This window comes from Macrosteles quadrilineatus, unplaced genomic scaffold (assembly GCF_028750875.1).
Source record: "Macrosteles quadrilineatus isolate MER2022 unplaced genomic scaffold, UCM_ALF_1.0 Scaffold_7__1_contigs__length_78375512, whole genome shotgun sequence".
Lineage (NCBI taxonomy): Eukaryota > Metazoa > Arthropoda > Insecta > Hemiptera > Cicadellidae > Macrosteles > Macrosteles quadrilineatus.
Genome location: NW_026542600.1, coordinates 42,299,603 through 42,322,456, shown reverse-complemented (window position 1 = coordinate 42,322,456; position 22,854 = coordinate 42,299,603). Strand labels below are relative to the sequence as shown.

The window sequence follows — 22,854 nt, the reverse complement described above, 5'->3', positions numbered from 1 at the left end:
AACAAATGCTTCTCCTTGTGTTGTGAATTTCTCTGCCATAAATTTAAAGCATATCTCTTTTGCATAGTTGTATTAGGGACATTCTAATAAAACTTGATCTATAGGTTTCCTTGCATGCCTTTTGAATTCAATGCAGAACGGTGTAAAGTAAAGCAAACTTCTTTCAGTCTTTATAGATATTGTTAACATATTTTATGCCCCATTCTAGTTGTACAAATGAAATACTTTCCGATTGGAACTTGGATATCTACCACCTCGTTGCCTATTGTTATTGTTAAAGCTTATTTTGCGTATCGGATGACTATTTCGTTTGGAGAAGTATTATAGTTAGTGTTATGGTACTGGTACCCATGTAATATTGTTTTGTTCATTTCAAGATTAATGCTAGTGTGTTCTCTTGTGCTATAATTGTTGATTCGGAATAAATAAAACGGCCCACTTAATGGGGAAGTTAAATGATTTCAAGATTTGAAAATGCTGAGCCCATTAAATCGTCGAATTTCGTAAAATTCTAAACTTCAAGATTTTCTGATTAAACTATTAATTCAACTGCAAATTACTTCCGAATGTTCTTATTTCAGATGAAATCAAAGCCGAGTGTTTAAACCAGGGGTTAACTACATCCGAGCAAAAAAATTAAAAAAACTCTGAGTACAATACAGTCTGTACTAGAAACATCACGTACGCAAAAAAAACACACACACAGAGATTGCACAAGGTGGAACTCTGGCCGGGGGTACCCTCCAGCTGGGGGATACCGATACCGCCAAGGTTGCCACCATCAAGGTGGCCAATCAAATCCGGGGTGTAAAATTCCGGGGGTAAAATTCCGGGGGTAAAAATCCGGGCCGTACATTCTAGGTTTTTATAATTTGATGTGTTCTGATTAAATTCACAACCGTGAAAATATATGTTTAATTCCGCGTTTAATCCATCGAGCTGATGTCGCGAAACTCAAAAGTTCGCGGCCGGAATTTTACCCCCTGGTTTGTGACGTCACGTTTGCCCAGGGGGTAAAATTCCAGGGGGATAAAAATCCGCTACCCCGCGGGTGGTCCCTCACCGTGGCGAACACTGTTCCTAATCCAATCGGTTTTGTGGGAAGTCAGTTTAGTTTATTTGTGAATTTGATCCTTGAATTAGTGATTTCGTTGGGGGTTTGATAGTTTGCAATTGAGAGAGCTGGGAATAAAAATAGGTATATACAAATAGGTATAGGTAAAATAGGTTGTACTGTAGGAGTAAAAATCAGCAAAAATATCCAGAATCATGAGAAGATCTTTAACAATCCAATCGTAAGTTATCGTAAAATAGATTCTCATGCAACAACGATTTTAACATTCGTTTTAAACAAGTGGAGTTTTAGATATTCCTATAACAAACTTAGCTTTAAATTAATTCAATAGCTTATAGCATGCATTATAATCATTTTTGTACAGCCTACTATATGTGAAAACTACAATCCCTGCCTGACCATGTCTATTGCATTATTGTAAATGTCGAACGATATGGTACGGTAATGATTATGAATGAGGTGACAAGTGATTTTTTTATATACAAAACTATTATTTTTATATATGACCATGTCTATTGCTTGCATGAATGTAAACTGGAACGATATTTTAGTAATGATCATGGTGCCTTAAGGGCGTATATACTGTACATACCTATTATAAATTATATTATAATTTGTTGCTGTATCCAAGTAACTACAAAATATTTACAACAATAACATTATAAAAGACGGGGCGTGGACAAGTTGGACAAAGAGTTGAAAACTGGATTTCTAACCCAGATATTTGACAGGGAGTGTAAGTGTCTTGCTTCTTCTTTGGGGATGCGCTTTGCTCAGGTAATTTTTTTCTAGTTGTCTAAAGATGGCCACCGGTAGGTTTAAAGGCGTGTGGTTGGTTTCTTCTCTCATTGATTTTCTCTCCTAACTTCATACAGCTATCACACGGATTTGCTGTTAAAATTATCACTTTTAATATTTTCATCAGTGACAAATTTATAACTTATGTGAGTACGAGTATTTATGTCATAAGTAAATCTATGTCAGATTATTAACATACTTTTAATCTGGGTCTTGCGACCTACTCTGGGAGATCCGGTAGCCTGAATTTAGTTAGTTTTCGGTGGTGATTCACATACTTCGGTGGTGCATATGTAATTTGTGTTTTAATAAACATTTTATCATGTAGGTATGATTGCTTTTTGATATAAGAATTGACGTAACTATATCATCACCTTTTAATTGTCACAGAAATGTTAGGCTAGGAAAAACGATGGTTCAATTTTGAGCTGTTTGGTTAAAGGATGAAAGTAAATTAGCCTACATACCAACTAATGTACTCATTATTTATTCACTTGTCTCATATAAACACATTGTAAACCCCCTCATAATGACTCTTCTAAAGCTTATTATGAATACAATTTTAATTTTAATTGATAAAATGGATCATGGAGACACCCCATTCTGAATATTACAGTAGGCCTTATAGGCTAGGTTCCTCTAACCCTAGAACTGCTGCCAATCTTCTTAAATGTTACATACAAAAAAATTCAGTTGTTTAGGCTAGTCTACATGTGTGCGAGTATTGTGAAAAATTATTTTTCTGTAAAACCTATCGTAACAAGTTAATACTGTAAACTTACAGTAACATAAATATACTCAGCGCATTTCAAGGAACTTAATATGGACCTAATAAGTAAACTTAGTATAATAGACCTAATATAATAAACATAAATTGGCTGACAGTACCACTAGATTTGGTTTCAAAAAACCTCATAAATAAAAAGGAATAGGCCTAATTTAGATTTTAATTTTGAGTTTTTATATTTTAGGACATAACTTAGTGTTGTTGAATTAATTAGATTGCACTTAGGATATAGGTTATTCTAGATAGAAGAAGAATTCTACTCTAAACAAAAAACAATTCTTAGTAAGTTAACTTAATTGTTTCTAGTAAAAATTAAGAATCTGATGTGTGAAAACTGTAAATAACTGCTAACCGGTACACTTAAGTTACAACTAACAAACAATGCATTGATTCCTAAGAAAGACGTACGTATTAGCAACATTTAGATTTTATATCAGCGAAAGCTGCCAAAGTATGTATTTTTGACTTCCTCTTTTAGGGAACAAATAGTCTAGATTGTGACACTTTGCATTTCTAGGGTTAAGTTTAATGCTAGGGTGCTTTCAACCGAGCAGGGCCATACCAAATTATCTAAACTCATGGTATTCAAGGTAATTTTCCAATTTAACAAAAATTAGACATTAACTTACACTAAGTTAGTGTACAGGCTTCCATAACCTATGTACCGTACGGTAAACAATAACAAATCATACTACTGTAACTTAATGATATTTAACAATTAGTATTTTAACCCACGAGAGCACGCATAACTGTCTATGTGACCGTGTTTGTACTTTTTTGTCTAAAAATTATATTTATGTGTTGTCGGTTTTATGGTAAACTGGGCATAACTTAGCACACCACATTCTAGGAACACTGTGACATACTTTTTGCCATCCTTCACCTCCTCATTTCAGTCTAGCGACAGCTTTTAGTCATGTATTAGTTGATTGCACCCTGTGCGTCTCATTGTGTTTTTGAATTGCCGGTCAAAAATACAGTGTGCGTCTCCTCGTGGTTTGTAAATTAATGTTTTTTTTTCTTTTAGTTGTTGATTGGCTACAGTTTGAATTCATTCCATTAAATTATGTGCTGGGCCACAGACAAATATTTATGTACCTCTCAGTGGCTGTACATGAAATCTACCTAGTTAAAGTAGGCTACAGGATTTTGAGTCCATCGTCAAGTGTTGAGAGAGATGATGATTTTGAACTTTTTAGTGATACCTACTTGAAGGATATTTTCCAAGTTTACTAAACAGTTTTTTTCATATGTATTTTTATTTTTAGATAGCCTACATAAAAAACGGTGTCAACAGTTTGAGGTGTTATTGAGTTTATATAAGAAGCGGTTTACACCAAACAAATAATGCAAGGTGTATGATTTTATTACAACTGTTTAAGTTAAATGTTTTACATAATTTTTACGATTTTGAGGAATCAAAATATAATGCTTACCGGTACTGAAATATGGCTTTTTAATTGTAAGCTTCCCGGTCGAAAAGACCGTGTGCGTCTCCTCACGTTTTCAATTCAGTGCGACCTCTGCCGGGTTCGTTAAAAACACTTAAGAACAAAATAGGCCTACTTGGCACTAGACAGTTCTGGTTTTAAATTAGCCAAGGTGTATGTGAAATAATGTAGGCTATAACCTATGGAAATTTGTGGCAAATTAAAAATAAAAATAAACATTTTAGCTAATTGAAACAGCTTGTAGTGTAAAAAAACCTAACCTGTCCTTTATCTTGGTAATATAGTCCTACCTTTTAACTTTGGAAAATGTATTGTAAAATATGTAAAATGTCCATAGGCTACTGTAAATCGTAGTTCAGTAGAGCCTCTATTACTGAGCTAACGTGGACTGAGTGTACTTCGGATGTAAAAAAAAAACTTAGATAACAGGGACTTTTCCGCAGTAAAATAGGAGAATAAAATACAGTATGCCTATTAGCATGGCCAATATAGCATCTACTGTATTACAGTGTTACAATATTTGTGTACTGTGTAGTAATAATACAGTAAAAAATTATTTCTTGCAACTTAGCATCCAGCAAAAACCATCCTTTGCCATCACTTATCCCCTCAGATCAATAAACTCAATCCGCCCTTGCACATCAAATGGTAGGTGTATCCCCAGTGTGGCGCAGCCCGCAGCGTCAAACAAACACGATTGTCGTGTGCGATTGGCTTTCAAATTTCAGTCTGACGAATAGCAAATAACGTGCAGAGATAATGCTTAAGGTTTACCATGCACATATCAACTTACATATTACATTTGGTATTGAGTTATATGGAGCTACGAGTTAATCAAAATTTATAAAGTACCTATTCTAATCCTTCAAAAAAGGGCAATAAGAATCATGTTAAATCTGGATGATGAAGAATCGGCCAAAAACTATTTTCCTAAATTAAAAATTCTAACCGTTTACAGCTCATATATATTGCACACTATTATGCATGTGAGGGCTTCTGAAGACAAGGTGCCACTGTTGAGGGGATAATCATAGATATAATACTAGGCATAAAAATTATCCATCCGTAACACAACACAAACTGGAGTTTTATAACAAGCAACCAACAGCTGCAGGTATTAAGTTTTTGTATCATCTACCAAAATAAATATTTGATTTAAAAAAAAACATTAAGTTAGGTCTCTTTAAAAAAAACTTAAACTGTTACTAATTGATAGGGCATTTTACTCATTTGAAGAGTTTTACAACATGTAATTATATTAGTTAAATTTTCCTGTTTTATTTAGTTTAACCAAGTATTTTTAATTAGTAATAAGCTGTTTTGACGCCATTCCGTATTTATTCATATATTTCATGTATAGGCTATAATGTATAAATCTTGAATAAAGCTTTTCTGATTCTGATATCCGGCTTTACAACAAGAGTCGACGTAGGTCGCTAAAACACCCACAGATAGCAGCACTGCTTGGAACGTAGCCAGTCCCATTTTGATTGTATTGCAAAATTGAGGGAGAAAGACGGGAAAACAAGTTGATTTTTAAGCTTGCCAGACAGGGATTTTACGGGAAATTTACTACCAACCTACACCACAACAAAAACAAGTCACACACTTCACGCTATCGTGGTATAGGTCCGCTTTCGACCGACGCTAGAGCAAAAACGAAGATATATGAAAGGCATTGTCGAGCGTTCCCGATCGGGTACAGACGCAATCAACGTGTAAAAAAAAACTATTAATTGGATTCAGATCTTATTTATGAAAATTAAGTAGAAGTCTAATTTAGTTTACAGGCTAGTCCATATTTAAGTTAAAATTATTGTTTAAAAGTTAAAATTACAAATTACAAAGGTACCTGTAGTCTTAACAAGTAAATCCAAAGTAATTTGTAGGCTTCAAATTTGGATTGCTAACCAGTTTATTTTATTCAACCTATTCCTCCATTTCCTATCCTGTTGTAATGAGTCATCTTTATTTACAAATATACTTATACAAATTACAATGTTTTCTTATTGTAATTTAGTACTAACCCTAATTGAATTTCACAATTACAAAATTTAAGGAAGTATTATTCAAAATTAATCTGTCAAGCTGGATAAAGATGGTGATGTTCGTCCAAATAGTCTTTTCAACATTTATGTATTAACTAACCAAATGAAGTGCAATACAGTTTAGTATATAGCCTACACGACTCCCCTAGTTATACAAACACCTCTCTATAACTCAACCTAAACCACCATCACTACCACCACCTCCACCTTAATCTCTACCTCTGCCACCACCTCTACCTCCACCCTCAACCTATACCTCTTCCTCCACCTCCGCCCTTACCTCTTCCTCCATCTCTATCTCCACACTTACCTCTACCTCCACAATTACCTCTACCTCCACAATTACCTCTACCTCCACACTTACCTCTTCCTCACCCCTTTTCTCTTCCTTCACCCTTATCTCTTCATCCACCTCCGCCTCTTCCTCCACCCCTACCACTTCTTCCACCTCTACCTCCACCCTAACCTCTTCTTCCACCTGTACGTCCATATTTACCTCTTCTTCCACCTCTACCATTACCTCTTTTTCCACCTATACCTCAAGCTCCACCACTACCACCCCGTTAGGCACCCGATACCGCAACCTTTATCTCTACCTCTTAACTCTGCGACTTAATGACTAATTTGACGTGACAATGTATTTGTATGGAATATTAACTGGCAAATAAAAAAAAAAATAAAAAAAAGTCTACTAGTACTTGTAAGTCTATCTCATATGTTTGACCGTACAGTATTTGAAATACATATTTTACCTCATTTAGTTAAGTTAAACAAATATAGAATTTTATTATTAGAACCAATAATATTTTTAAAACTTAATTTTTTAATTTTAGAAATTTAAATTTTTGTTTGCAACACGCACCAGTAACTCTTTTAAACTCAAACTCAGTTAGCTAGTCAGGGCATGGATAACTGCAGCTTTACTGTATTATATAATCCGATGTTCTCTGTTTTACCAGGAGCCCTAATATTATAAACTTTCACCAAATATTAACTTTGGGTTAAAAATCCAGTCACAAGTACTTGGGTTTCTGTATTATATTTTCTTACATGTTAAAGTATTTGGCAGTAATCAGGTTATAACCAGGGTATTTTGTGAACTGGATAGTACTTACTTTAGTACTTATTGAGGAAAAAATTAATGTCATGTTGAGATATTGACTGGTAGACACTTGTTAGGCTTCTGTCTCGAGGGGGTTTAACGTACTATGTTACAATATAGTAACATCTGATATTTAAGTCCTGTACATACTGTCTCTGAAAGTTCAAGTATTTGTCACTTTGAGTTGAATAACTCTCTAATAATTGTAACTTATAGTTTTACTTCAAATTTAGTAATTTTTTAAACTTAATTTCTTGTCAGGTAATTTATGATTCATGCCATAAGTAATCAGCCAAACTTCAGGAAACGGTTCTATGGTCAAAATAAAGAGAAAATCAAGTATGAATCTTTTTTCCAAAATCGCTTCATTAACTCAACATTGTAACAAAATCGTTCCATATATCTGTCATTTTGTATCTTTTTCATAAACATTTTTATCTTTAGATTTTTTTAACTGATCTTTATGAACCTTGTTATGAATGTTAGGGTAAAAGAGACAAATGTTAAGAAAAAAATTAACCTGGTCCAATTCAAAATTTTACAATGGCGGCCATTTTAATTTTTATAATTTTTTATATTACGTGGTACCTACTAAAAAAATAAAGATTTTTTAGAAAAAAAGGTTAGGAACACTTTCATTTAGCATTTTAAGTTCCCTATCAAATGACACCCAAGTTAAAAAAGATATAGAAAATAATTTGCTGAAATATCATGATTTTTAGTTGTAAAATAAGGTAATAAAATGAGGTGTAACTTGACTTAGTACCTCATTTTACAACTAAAAATCATGATATTTCAGGTATTTTTTTATTTGATCTTTTTGAATTTGGTGTTGTTGGACCTAACATAGATCTCGTCAACTCAACCATAGTTAACAAGTTTCATAAAGATTGATTGGAATGATCTGAAGTTAAAACTATGTATGTAAAAACTACAAAATGGCAGATATATGACAACAAAGTGACTATGGAAAAAGTTTCAATCTTGATTTTTTCTTTATTTTGAACCATAGAACCATTTTCAGGGTTGGTACAGTCAGGGAAAACCTGGAAATGTCAGGGAATTTTGTTGGTCTGGAAAAGTCAGGGAATTTTGGAAAAAATCTGGAATTTCTCTTGAAAGACTACATTTTTTACAGATATGCTACATTTTGCATCTACATCTCAATACTTGGTCAAAAACATTGAAGTTTGACAAAAACATCGAACATCGACAGACATTCTATTATCACCCTCTGATTACTGGCTTTAATTGAACGCACCGAGCTCCCAGTGTTTCTACACGACCAAAAGAATATAATCCCGGTCACTGTGTTAAGAAATCCTGTTTAATCCCTTAAGATTTTTGATGTTAAATTCTGAGTGTTAAATTAGACATATTGTTTTTAAATAGTTGTTTTAACATTGCTATTATATTTTGTTAAGGTAATTTTTTCGATTGGGGTTAGTTTTTCACTAAAACAAAGCATAGTTAATAAAAACGGGCGTCATAGCCAAAACTCCTGTTTTATCCCACATCCCCTTCAAATCCCGCTCATGCTCTAAAAATCCTGTTTTTGAGGTAATAATCACACGTATGGAAACACTGCTAGTACCGCAATGCGCAGAAGGATAGGCCTACATTCATTGTTTCAATTTCAATACGATACTGAATACAATTCCTCATTGAATTTATACCAATACTGATTCAACCTTTAATAAACTAAAAAAAACTGCACTTGTAGGTGTTTATAAACAAAATTTTATCCTGTTAGTTGAAACATTTAATAGTTTAGTTTGGTACTACTTTTTGTCTCCGGTACAAGCATGGTAGTTTTTTTTCCAATATCACATGTTTCTTCCGATATAAGCCGATGATATCGCAAGCAAAATATCGATATATATCAGTATCAGAAGCACCGTATCGTCTATCTGCTAGTGTCAAGTCAAGGCCAAGTAGAACATAAAGTGTGAGGTTAAGTTAGTTGGTACTCTAAATTTTCCAGATTCCAGATGTTTAATTCTTTTCTTATTGGTTTTATGAGTAAACTATTTAGGCCTACATTTTTTCTAATAATTCTTGATTCTGACTATTTGATTTCGTCTTACGGTATACCTGGAAAAAGTATAATATCAGTCTGGAAAACCTGTGAAAGTCAGGGAATTTCATTTTCCAAAATCAGTACCAACCCTGATTTTCTTGGAGTTTGGCTGTTTACTTAACAGACTCAGTTTATATTGCTGCTATATAGAAACAATTTCTGTTTTCAATACATGCATTGTGGGTCTAAATTATCCCTCTTTTTGTCCTGAGGTCAAAAAACATTGAGCTAGAGTCGAGGACATCAGCTTTTCATTTTCTCTAGTTGTAAACGTCGATTTAAAACTTACTGGATTATAAAGAGTAGTGTTGATTGTGTTTATTGGTTGTAGTAGGTCGGGGAACCTATATTGTTTTATTGCTGTTGACTATAGTCGACTAGATCATAGATTATCTGTAAGACTGTGACGGGTGGCGTCATACTGTAATCCAGCTACTAGAAGTTCACAAATTGTGGATATATATAGGCATGCACTGTGGATGCGATACTCCCTGGTGTGGATTAACGTCCGTACGAGTGAATACTACGACTATCCGCAGTACTATCCTGATAATTATCTAGACCAATTTGTATATACCAAGGCAAAAATGTGGTTCGGATTCCACTATAAACTGTAGGTCCCTTAGTTGCCATTAGCTGTATGGGCTATTAATTAACAGCTGTGTCTAAGGAATATGTTGGCCTTAGTCACTAACAAGACTAAAGGCTGTCTCATGTTAAGTTGAGGCAGACTACCTGATCAGAGGGTATAGCAGGACAATGGCTAGACCGAACCTTCGACGGACCCTCCCGAGAAGAAGGGAATTAATCTTAAAAAGGGGATTAACCTTTTATTATTATATTATTATTATGTATTAAATTTATTATTTATTAAATTATATTATATTATTTATTATTATATTATATATTGAATTAATCTTTTAAGGGAATTTATTTTACACACTTGGAGTAAATCCCATTACCCACGCTTCACTGAATACTTCACTTAAAAGCGTAAATATATTGATTAATTGAAAATACTGTATAATCAATTCGTCATATCTGAAAATAATGTATTCTAGGTTATAAAAAAACAAAATTTTTCATGTTCAGGTAGTCAGCCTCAACCTAACATGAGACAGCCTTTACAAGATCGCGCCACTCATCCTACACTCATCTCCATTCATACTTGGCTTAAAATACCTACTTTTTATGGTCGCCATTTTATTGAAAATTTGTTTACTTTGAATCTAACAAGATGAGTGGGGAAGTAGCTTTCCACAGCATAAAGCCCAAGAAATTCAGGAAAGTTTACTATCAGCTAAAAGATTAATTAAATATTTAATTTCACCTCTAGGGGACGATAAGCTAAAAGATAACGATATTCACAGCAGGGAGTACAGTTCCAGATAGCTGTAGTGTAACTAGGCACTCGATTATTGTCAGTATGTTGACCAGTTTCAGTGGTGTTTACGAATGATTGTAGTAGTTGTAATAAAATATAATCAAGGATATTTAAAGGATTTTTAGACGATTGTTCAGTAAGTGATGAAAATATAAACCCACCATTTTGCTGTATAGGTAATAAAGTATAAAACTGCCCAATAATAGTGTAATTTTAAGCTCACTCATAACCTATAGTAACTTGTAATGGTACAGCAAGCAAACAAATCTTTTATAAATTTATCCATTTGCCAAAATTTGAATCTTACTTTAACCCTTCCAGTGCTATGAAACGATACATCGTTGTTTAAAAAAATCTCTTAGGGATATAGAGAGGGAGGTTATTTTTACAAAAAGTAGCAAAACGGCCATTGGTGACCTGCATGTTCATAGGATACACCAACAACCACTTAGCTAAAAGATTCGCCCAATCCGATGATTTCGAGGTGTATGTCTAAACCAAGGATTATGTACACCTCACTATGCTTCAGTGGTTGTAGTATATCGCTACAAACACACAGGTCACCAATTATTTGCCACACAGGACGGGAATCGAACCCGAGCAGACGAATGCCACTGGCTAAGTGACACATGCCCTAGCCTTCTCGGCTATCTGTGCTTGAAGACTGAGGAGTTAAAAACCGGTATTCAAGCTGACGCCACCGATTGCGAACAGATAGCGCTACAGATGGTTGTTCAATGCGTTACTAGGTAGCAGCACTAGTTAGTCACGGACTATTTAGATGATATTTTTTCAGTTGAAACACAACAGTGATCATAAATGTGTTCCTGAAACTTTGCTGCAAAACATTATTTTCCCTAAAATGGCTATATTACGATAACCTCGTCCAACTAAATCAAAGTTAAATTCAATATTACATTGTAAACTATATGTCTTTTGATTTTATGAGATTTTGGTTTCAAACAATGCTATCATAACATAGAAATGTAGGCTATAGGAAAACCAGGAAAATTACAACAAAACTACCATACCAGGATTTATCTTTGTTATATATTTTCTTATTGTCTTATTATTCAAAATTAGCCTAATTAATAAAATAGTGACAACATTACAGTTAAAATTCAACAACAGGTAATGGAATTGAAAGGCAAACAAAACAGTCTACGAAATACAAATTATTGGCCTAGCACTGAAAGGGTTAAAAGAAGCAATATTTAATAAATATTCTTTATTGCAAGGGTTTAAAATAGCGTTAATTATAGTTATAGTTCATCTAGTACATTAACACTTAATCGGAATAGACTAAATAATAAATTAAGGAAACAAGATAGGGTTTATTTCCAAAGCAAACTTATGAAAGTAGTAATGAATATTTGCATTTTGTAACTTAACTTGCTTAAATAATGGTGCAGTATGAGGAATAATTTTAATATAATATAACAAGTTCAACTAGGCAAAAATCTCTTTTTGGCCTTAGCTATTTTCTGTGTCGCAGCATTTCAATGTGTAAAAAACAGATTGAACTTATCAAATTTGTCACACTTGATACACTAAACAACACATATCATGATATAGTATATACAATGTATTCAATATAAAAGTGTAAAGAAATCAACTTCAGATAAATAAAGCACTTGCCACTCACCTGAACCATGGGTTAACATAATGGATTTTATTTTAGCTCATACACCTATTATTTGAGAATATACAGGTATAACTATAATATTATGGCATAATTACCTCGTCAAGTAATCCAAATGTTGCTGATTTGAGGTTGAAAACCTATATGTTTCACCGTTATTACCTCACATCAGCAACATTTGGATTACTTGGTGAGGTAATTATACCATAAATAGTCATTTATAGTAATCCAAGGGCCATCAACATGGAATTTAATACTGGTATAAATCACAATAATGATACATCAAGTACACATTGGAAATTGAAAACGTGAAAATTTGTGTAACTCGGTTATTTCAAACATGTCATTTGATTATACTATCCTAGTAGACTTGGAAAAACATGTTGGAAATTGTTTGTGGTTTGAACTCCTAAAACGTACAAGTACCATATTTGGACTAAATCAAAGTAGGTCTATTATTTTTACTAAACTATGTTTTTATAAAAGTATTACTTGAGAGTTAGCTGGACATCAACAGTTAGCTTTGTATTTATATGAAATAATTATTTACATTGTAAACTCGTTTATTCTTTTTAAATACTAGTGGCAGTTTTTCTTTTGCCAAGTATAATGGAATTTTTGTATTTTATTTGTTTGTGCAAAATTTATGCCATTGAATACCAGAATATTTATTTTAGAAAGACTTTAAGGGCACAAATATTTGTTTGTTGTTGTTGTCATTTTAAAATATCTATAAATTATGCCACAAAAAATGCTGCTAATTCAATCTGAATAAACTAATGATTAGTTTTGCTGGGGTTTATCCATGCCCATAGAAGGTTAGAGTCTGATAAAGAACAATCAAAGTATGACCTTTTGTATGCATCATGCACATTTTTTTAGGGATCCTTAAGGTTTGCTACACAGGGCAGGCCTAAGACAGAACAACTTAATGAAAGAGTGTTATAGAAGCACAGACTTGTATGCTATGCTGCTAAATATACGCCATTAAATCATTAAAAAATTACAACAAACATGACATCAAACCTTTTGCAAATACAACACTGCTTTAACTTGTAATACTACAACAACAAGATATGTTTATTACTGGTTATGTATAGTTACTATGGATACTGTAGATTTTATACTTATTTTGTCAATTGCTAGTGATGTAATACTTAAGACTTAAAATTCTATCATAAAGGCAATGTCATTGCAAATTAAGGTTTTATCTCTAAGCTTGACCTTGCTATTCATCAATGTCTAGCAGTTCAGAGATCATCATGTCAACGACCTAATCTTCTTACTTTGTTTCAGATCTAAATTGGATATTGGGAGTTAAAATGTACGCCTTCCAACCAACCGTAAATTATCAGGATCGTCTTTAAAAAACGCACAGTACTGATCAATAGAACCGTGATAGCCGTTTTACATAGACCCATTAGTGTTAAGTATAACCTTCCAAAGAAATCACTGCCAAAAGATACTTTAACCAAATAGCAACACCAAAGCTGAAAGATCATATTTATTAGTAATCTGTGGGTAATGAGGGGACGATGAAAATTTCTGTGAGTGATAAGCCTAGATAGTGAAGTGTGAGTAAGTGACAGTGATAGATACAATGAGTTCCAACGCGGAACGTGATGTTTACGTTCCTGTCAGTCAGTTTTTCCAGAACCGGTCCGTATTCGTGACAGGAGGGACGGGGTTCATGGGCAAGGTGTTGGTGGAGAAGCTACTTAGGTCATGTCCTGGAATCAAAAACATCTATTTACTAATGAGGCCTAAGAGAGGTCAAGATATTGACACCAGGCTCACTGAACTCATAAATGCCCCGGTGAGTACCATTTTTGAATATTTCTTCATAAATCTTATTGTTTTCTGTTTTTAATCAATTGAATTTCTAAATGGAAGAGCAGCGATTAGTCATGTCCTCATGGCAAGATGTAGTTCCAAAACTACCGTTGTTGTTTTAGTCGAGGTTCCTCAGAAGTCATAAGCCATTTTTATTTATAGCCCTTATGAGTATGTGCCCGTAGACACAGTTGCTCTTGTACAAACCAATAAAAACTGAAAAATTGTTATAAAATGAGACTTTGTACAAACTACCTGTAGGCAGAGGGAATTGTCGATTTGGGAGGATATGTACCTCAAAATAGGCTTTTGTTTTTTGCCTCTTAAGTATTTAAACGGGTTTTTCCTCCATTCCAATTAGCTTTGAAACACTTACAATTGAATACATTTTTAACCTACAGCTATTGGGTTGGCCTGAGTGAATTAATAGTGGCTACAACCATTCTTGTCTTCTATGTTATCCTTTTGGAAAACTAATCACTTTACGTTGATAGTTTGATTATTCATATATCTTTATAACATTTTGGATGTTTCTACTTCATTGTATGCTTTTAAAATGTAATCTGTAAACCACTTAAATGTGTTATTCATATCAGATAACTCTAAAGTACCGGTACTCATTGAGCCTATGTGTTTTGTAGTGGGTGTTAATCTAACAGTAAACATCCTTTAATTTTAAACCTGTTCAGTGTTCATATAAACTTACTAGAAAACAACTGGTAATTTTCTGAGGCTGTAGGTATGCTGTGAAGAGGGCATTAAAAAGTTTAAATCAAAGTTACTTAGTAACACGTCCAAGCTCTAAAGTGTTCTTAAGAATCATAAGACATTTTTGATCATTTTATTTCTTTTAGAACTTAAAAGTCATTGGAAAACGTCTAATTCTAATACATTATGAAATATATACATCAAAGGATCATTATACAAACAAAACAATTCCTTCAACATAATCTGAAACAGAAAAGGAAATATATCATAGTGTCAGGTTACAAGTGAAATAGTACCTGAAACTCGCCATGTAAAGAGTGAAAAACCAAACAGCACACTTGGCAAACCACCAGTAAAAAAAGTACTTACTTATTCTTTTTTTTTAGTTAAAAAAATTAGTCAATACTGTCAAATGGGTTGGCCAGGAGGAGACATTCCACACCCCTTTTGTAACTGTTTGCTTGGAAGGTTCCGGGCTGAACAAGAGAACAAACATATTAAATAGTTCAAGACTTACTATGTCATAGTTTATTTCTAATTTCTTAAGCCTAACAAAGGGTACATTTACATCATGTAAAACTTCTCTTATTGTACGAGTGGATGTCGCTCCTGAGCTCGAGAGTTGTCCCCTAGTAGTTTTATGGTATTGATTATCTTATTAGAGAAAACACATTTTCATAGTACTCAATAATCTCCTTTATGATGATACTGCATTGCCTTTATTTCCGGTGTATTTGATTTAAAACTGTTATTGTAAAAAGAGTTACTGAAGAATTTCTAACTTATTTGAAATCATACTTCCTAACATGATACCGTTATCTTTAAACTTTGCATTAAAAATAACCCTAACCAACTATGAGTCAAACACGAGTCACAATATGAGTAAGGCTTTACAAAATTAGTAGTGCTTGGCAAATATTTCAGGGCTATAGTTAAAATGTTTTAAGCACTTCCAGCTTTGTAAACCTACAACATGTAAAGTCAATTAAAATTATGTTCTTGGATATGATTGTCCTAGCACATGTTTAATGCCTGAAGTGTATAATTTTTGACTTTTAAGTGCTTTTTGTTTTGTTTGTTGTAACAACATAGAAAGTCAATTAGGTTTTAAACATCCGAGTACCTGAAAAAAATAATACAATAGGATTGCTTCAGTTAAGTGCTTCCTGAGTTGTTAACTATCAACATAGAAAGTCAATTTTGTTGTCCAACATCTGTAAAAAAAAGTTTAAAAATGCAATAAATATTTCCATAAGTCCCTAATATTTATCCCTGGATAGTTAGGAATCTAATCAATATATTTCTTAGTATTAAGTATCCTATAGCCTACCTGTCAGATATTAGGCCTACTGTACATTATTTGACCAAAAAAATCCTGCATACCTTCCTAAATTTATTGTTTAACATTAACATGCCTTCGTACTCAGGAAACAACTTCAATCAATCAATCAATCAAATCATTCTTTATTCAATAAAACACAGAGTACATGTGTTGAATAGAGTCAAAACAATAGCGTATTTCTAAGTAGCCTACACCGTGAAGATAAAATACTCCCGCCGCAGCAAACCTGCCGACTAAGCGAATTTCCATTTGTCTGAATTTAAAGAATAAAGATTTTAAATGGCCGCCATCACAGAAAACATACTACCATAACCCAGAATGCCAACCGCATGGTAAAAAGGGTTTTACTTTGAGAGAGCTTTGCCTGTCAATTCGTAGGCAGCGCCACATGCGGTTGGCATTCTGGGTTATAGTAGTATGTTTTCTGTGCCGCCATATTAAAACGGCTTGAGGTAATGGAACAAACTTTTCACAGTTCTTTTTACTTTCAGAACTACACATTCATACCAAATTTTAAATCTCTATTTAGAAAAATGCCCAAGATATAAAATAATTTATAAAAATCACAAACAGACCGACAGACAGAAATCTAGGCACTTTAGACCCATACTTATATGGTGTTTTATGTTTGTCTTAGCCTAGGGAACAAGCCCACAAAATATGGCCAGACAAATCGGAAACACCCCGTATATACATATATATACAGTCTATATAAATTTGAACAAATTTTTTTTGGGCCTCTGGGCACATCAAAATTAAGAAGTAAATCGGTCCTGGGCCTAGGTCTTACCGTGTTACCTACGGTAATACCTACTTCCCTATAGGGAAATTCGCTAAAACCTATTATATTTATTTATAAAATCAGTTTTGCTTTATCATTCAGAAAACATCCTTTTAGCAAACCATTTCTAAAGCCGTGTTTTCCTAGTGACGCACTTTCTACGTGGCGTACAACGTTTAACGCTGACGTATAACGTACATAATTCGCGGCGTACAAGTGTTCTCCTAGAAATGTTCAGTACAGCTGCGTCATTAGCAAGATAGCTTCAAGATGAGCTCGCGGAAGAGAAAACAAATATGCTCTTGAGGGAGTATTTAGACGAGATTGATGAAGAAGTTAATGTTATAACGAGAAAGTATTGTTCATTTAGAAGTCAAACCAGTGACGTGTAAAATTTTACAGAGGACGAGGGTGTCTTTCAGTTGTTAATAAATTGACGTATGAACCTTGTAACAGAGTAAAACGACCAATTTCAACAGCTGAGAAACTTGCTCTTGCCTTAGGTTATGTGCAATAAAATAATAGGCTACTACTTTAAAAGTTTCTCATAATAATTTAAAGGAAACAGCAAAGCAAATAAAAATCCCGAACATGTGAGAGAATTACAGGCTCTGCACAGGGAAGTGCTGTGAATTGCGCGGCGTACAACCGAACTGACTGGTCTGGTCCCAGTCACCCTGTTGCGTGGCTCATCCTGCGCTGGCGCACAACCGAATGACGCTCCTAGGAAAACAATCAATAGCGTCTGCTGTTTCTGACTGGGTAGCGCGAAAAATGTGTTTTATGCCGCGTAGAAAGTGCGTCACTAGGAAAACACAGTTTAAACATTTCTTGGTAACAGAGAATTCTCATAAGCTATATAAATACCCCCGCTGCAGCAAACCTGCCGACTAAGCGAATTTCCATTTGTCTGAATTGATTTTCAGTTAAATATATTTTAATAACATTAGGTTTAACGAGTACCTAGGTTTGCTGCTACAAGGAAACTAATAAAGTGTGTTTTTGAGTAAAATATTGATTGCTTATACAAAATAAATAAATTTGCCAAATTTGATCAAAAAATATCCATAAACAAGCAAACTACAACATTTGACAATATTCTCCTTAAGAATAACATGGTAATTTTAAATTTACAATTTTTTTAATTTTCTCGGTAACTAATAATCGAACAGAAATACTTTTATATACAAAATTATTTGTTTTTTTAAGCTCTTTAAAAAGGTCTTAAGAGGAATTGTGAAATTTTGTGTTTTAAGGGTCAAAAGTGAGAAAAACCAATTTTTACCCCATAAAACCCCCCGTAAAGCCCCGTTCCCATGGTCCGATCGTGCTGGTTCGCGAACTCATTCAAGTTTATCCCACTTTACACCTTTAAACCAAATTTCATCAAAATCGGACAAAAATTACTCAAGTTATCGCGTTCACGGACGTATATATATATATATAAATCTATATATATATATATATATATATATATATATACATATATAAAAATTTGAACGAATGGTGTTTTTGGCCTCTGGGGACATCAAAATGAAAAAGTAAATCGGTCTCGGGTCTAGGTCTTACCGTGCCACCTACGGTAATAGCTACTTCCCTATAGGGAAATTAGCTAAAACTGAAAATGGCCTCGCAAACTGCATTATTTTAATCTGGTTCTGACTGAATTGCTGCATTTCCGTTTAATTGTCAGGAAATTCACACGCAAAAACAGTTGTTTGTAATAAGCTTGGAAATATGTGATAATTACTGATTGCTCCCTGGAGGAATAAATATGAGTTATTTAATTTATAATTTAAACTATGAATTAAAATCTAGATTATTTTTCTTGTAGTATTATTTTATAGATGTGAAGAAATTCCGAGGTAGGCTTACTTACCTTGAAATCCCATTTTTAATCACAGCATATTAGCGAATTTCCCATATAGGAAATAAGCTATTACCGTAGGTAATAATGCCTTAAATAAATTCATAAATTCATAAATTCCATATATGAATTTGAACGGAGGGTGTTTTTGGCCTCTGGGGACCTCAAAATGAAAAAAGTAAATTCTCACGTCCAGGTCTTACCATGAGTACTACGGTAATAGCTTAAATTCCCTATAACTTAAAGGAAATTCGCTAAAAAGTAAATAAATAAAAAAGTTCCCTTAGAGTTGTGTTATGGAATTCAAATTTATATATTTCATAAAATCTAATATAGGTTCATAAGTCGTTTAGATAGGCCTACTTTTTTAGTAGGCCTAATTTTGAAATTAACAAGTGTTATATGTTTGGTTTGTTGGATAATTTAAAATGTTACCCGCGTGGCCTATATGAAGTTTGATACAAGAACCAACGTTACTAAATGGTGGTCCAGAGCATTGTTCCAATGAAAAAAATAGTATGATGAGGCTCTTCCTCATTAGTGAACCGATTATATCTAGAGCGGTGTCTTTTTGTAGAGGACTACTGTAGTCCCACATAACCTTTGACAAGCTATCTGCATTCAAAGTATAATCTAACTTGTGTTATAAAATTTGATTGATTATGAAAATAAGCTATTCTGGTTAGGCATAGAAAAAACCATTTAAGTTAATTGAGAGGATGTTTTCACAATCAAATGTATCATGAAGTAGTATAACACAGTTTATTTATTATATATACAGTAAACATGTCCTTTGTTGAAGCTTGGGTACAGTATAAATGAGTTATGTTGGCACAGTTATATGGCACTAGTGTAGCTGCAATATAACCAATCAGATGATAACATTTTGTATTTTGCCAGTATTAATCTCGATTTACATGATAAACATTTTTGATTAGATTTCCTTTTCAAAAATTAATCAGGCTGCTAGCTGGAGTAAAATTTTGTTATACAGTGGAAACTCAATAAACCACCATTCTTTTAAACACCAATTTTTGTTATATACATATATATATATATATATATAGGCTATATATGTCACCTCAAAGATTTGCATTTTAGGCCTATAGCATATTACGTTAGGTATTTATCGTATTGTAAAGTAATTTATTGTTTCTGTTTGCATATGGTAATCATGTCTATTTTGAATTGTACCTGTTTGAATTGGCAATTCGCCGTTGAAATAAATGAAATGAAAGGTACTAGTCCTGAAAATAGGGGTTTACCGGACAAGTGTGGTCGTTCCCGTGTGAGACGAAGTCGAGTGCGAGATTACCATACGAGCCTGGTAAACACATTTTGGACGAGTGAGGTACGAGATTTTACTTCATACTACTCTAAGCTAACTTAACAATAAATAATATATTTATAAATCCTTATATATTCCCACCGACTAAAGGATTAACAATCACTACTCATAACCTCTAAGAGAGGTTTTTCTTTGTTTATAACCACTCATTTTCAAATATAGCTTATCAGCTGGTTGGTGTCTGGTAAAAACTCATTACAGTTAGTAGTACAACTAAACCCCATTTGATTATGCTGGCGGCAAACAGCTGTTTTCTGGATAAAATCCATGTGTGGGAATTTTGTTAAAACAGTGTAGTGTAGCATAAACAATTTTTACTATGTAGGGTTTTGCTGCACCGCTGGTTTTTTTCTTACTTTACAGAATCAGAATCGTTTTATTGTCCTTCAACATTTACCTACCAAAAATGCAATAGACAAAAGTCAACAAAAATTAAGCGATTACATAATCAACCTATGTGCATTAAGCATGTACGGTATACTGTAGATAAGTGACACTATGTGTAATTCACTTGTAGGCCTGCACTGTGTTATTTCCTTTAAACTCATTTTAACCTTCCAAAATCTAGCCCAAAGTTTTTATTTAACAAACAACGCAAATTATGTACATTTATGTACAGTAGAGCCTCAATAAAAAGGGTCTTAAAGGGATTAGGGAAGCAATTTACTTATCTAGCTAATTTTAGCAGTCGCGTTACACTGTTAGTGAAAGTACTATGTATCGTTATAACAAGTGCATTTTCAGAGCAACACTTGTGCTAACATGTCTATTTCTTTTAAGTTATAGTGCTAGTGCAGTAGGCCTACTGTTAATATTGCGTAACAATTTAAATTAGGCTATTAAATAAAATGATAAGTTAATCAAAAACTCTTAGCATTTGACTTTTTTGCATCTAGAGTTTTCTTGTTTTTGGATTTCCTCCTACATTTTAAATTACTTTTCCTTTGAATTCTACAGCTAACATGATTTACACACAACAGGCTTACAATTCAGTACATTCATAACTCACAAACACAAACAACATGATACTGGACTTAATATACAACAATGCAAGATCAGTACTGTCTAGCCTATTAAAAAAACAAACACAAAAACATAAAAGGCTTGAATGAAAACTGATTCGTTCATTGAGTTGCTAGTATCATTAAAATATGGATATGAACACAAAATTATTTTGTTCCTTGAATATTTTTTGGTCTACAAAATGCTCCTCATTTGTCAAACGTAAAAATTCAATTTCTCCACCAAGCACAACATCAAAGTTGCTGGATGCTTTCAACCAAGGCATGATCCCAAATTACAAAAGGAATCTTATCTTGCGTACAAACATGATTAATGAACTCTTCGTAATTTAAATTGTTTTTTTTTACCAATAAATCAAACCTCTTGATAGTTCATAATTGTTGATAGTTCAAATGTATTTGCTTCATCCTTAAATTTCAAACTATCAAAAGTACTGTAATTAGAACTTGTCAGTTGACTCAGAAAATACACGCAACTGGTCTGTAAACAAACTAATGTTTTTACTGTTTTGAGAAAGGAAAGTGAGTTAGGAGCAGGCTTGAGTGAGGGTTTGAAGACTCTCACTCAACTACTCCTACTACCTACTCCTACTACTTACTCTTGTTCAAGTAGCTTAGTATGAATGAGTGGAAATCGACAATGTCCCTCCAAAACATTCAGTCTAGTGAATTTTGATGGAAACTGTTCAATACAGTTACGTCAAGAGTCATGTTATCAAGGTTGACTTCTCAAAACAAATTGTTTTAGAGAAATTGAGTTACATTGTGATGAAGAAAAAAAACTTGTTATTATTGTTGTTTTTATAAAAATGGTCTGGTCGTTTTACAGAGGTTAAATTATTGTTAAGTGTTAAAAAGATTTCAAGGGAGTTGGAAAGGTGCATTTGTAATTGAGGTTGTCATGTTATTGAGGAAACATAGTTCTATTGTATTTAAATGAATGAATAATACGTATTTGGCTACTGTAGTAAATTTATCTTGATTAATTATTTTACCAACATGATTTGAACGAAACTAACACATGTGATACTTTTCATCTATTGGTATTCTAGTTTTTCATGATTAACAACTATTTTTTTGCCAACAGCTATTTGATCGGTTAAGAAGGGAGCGGCCGACGGAGCTGTATAAGATCGTCCCAATCCTAGGAGACATTACGGAGCCGGAATTAGGCATCAGTGCTACGGACCAGGAGATGCTGGCTCGCTCTGTCTCGGTATGTATCATAGACAGTAGACACAATCTAATTTGAACACTGAGATAACCTTAGAGTAGCTAAGACTTTTTTAGGTACTTTGGTATTATCCGGAGGCCACCCTTATACATCGCGCTGCAGCGGCTATGTTAGGTTGGGTTATCATAAATAAGTTTGCAGGACTTTCCTCGTTTCGTTATGAATCAAACGATACCAGATGAGTCATACTTTCACCCGGCAAATCCCCTCCAAGTAGGCCAAGGTCAGGTCGTTGCCCGGGGCGCGCGCATCACCTGTCACCGCGCCTGTATCTGTGCCAGTGTCCTGAGCAATGACTCTTCTGGTATCGTTCGGTTCATAAAGAAACGAGAAAAGTCTTACAAACATATTT

General features: G+C 33.6%; 1 protein-coding gene across 2 annotated transcripts in view; it reads left to right on the top strand.

Annotated features, from left to right (window-relative positions):
* The first annotated feature begins 1,884 nt into the window (after positions 1-1,884).
* LOC128997858 (putative fatty acyl-CoA reductase CG5065) overlaps positions 1,885-22,854 on the top strand; it is a 47,961-nt gene continuing 26,991 nt past the window's right edge. The window contains exons 1-3 of one of the 2 annotated variants that reach the window (XM_054423627.1): positions 1,885-2,019; positions 13,664-14,183; positions 22,356-22,484. In XM_054423627.1, coding sequence (XP_054279602.1) covers positions 13,968-14,183; positions 22,356-22,484 — 345 coding nt within the window. In that variant the 5' untranslated portion in view covers positions 1,885-2,019; positions 13,664-13,967. Of the gene's footprint in view, positions 2,020-2,099; positions 2,198-13,663; positions 14,184-22,355; positions 22,485-22,854 lie in introns of those variants that run through there. The other variant, XM_054423628.1, reaches the window with a different exon arrangement.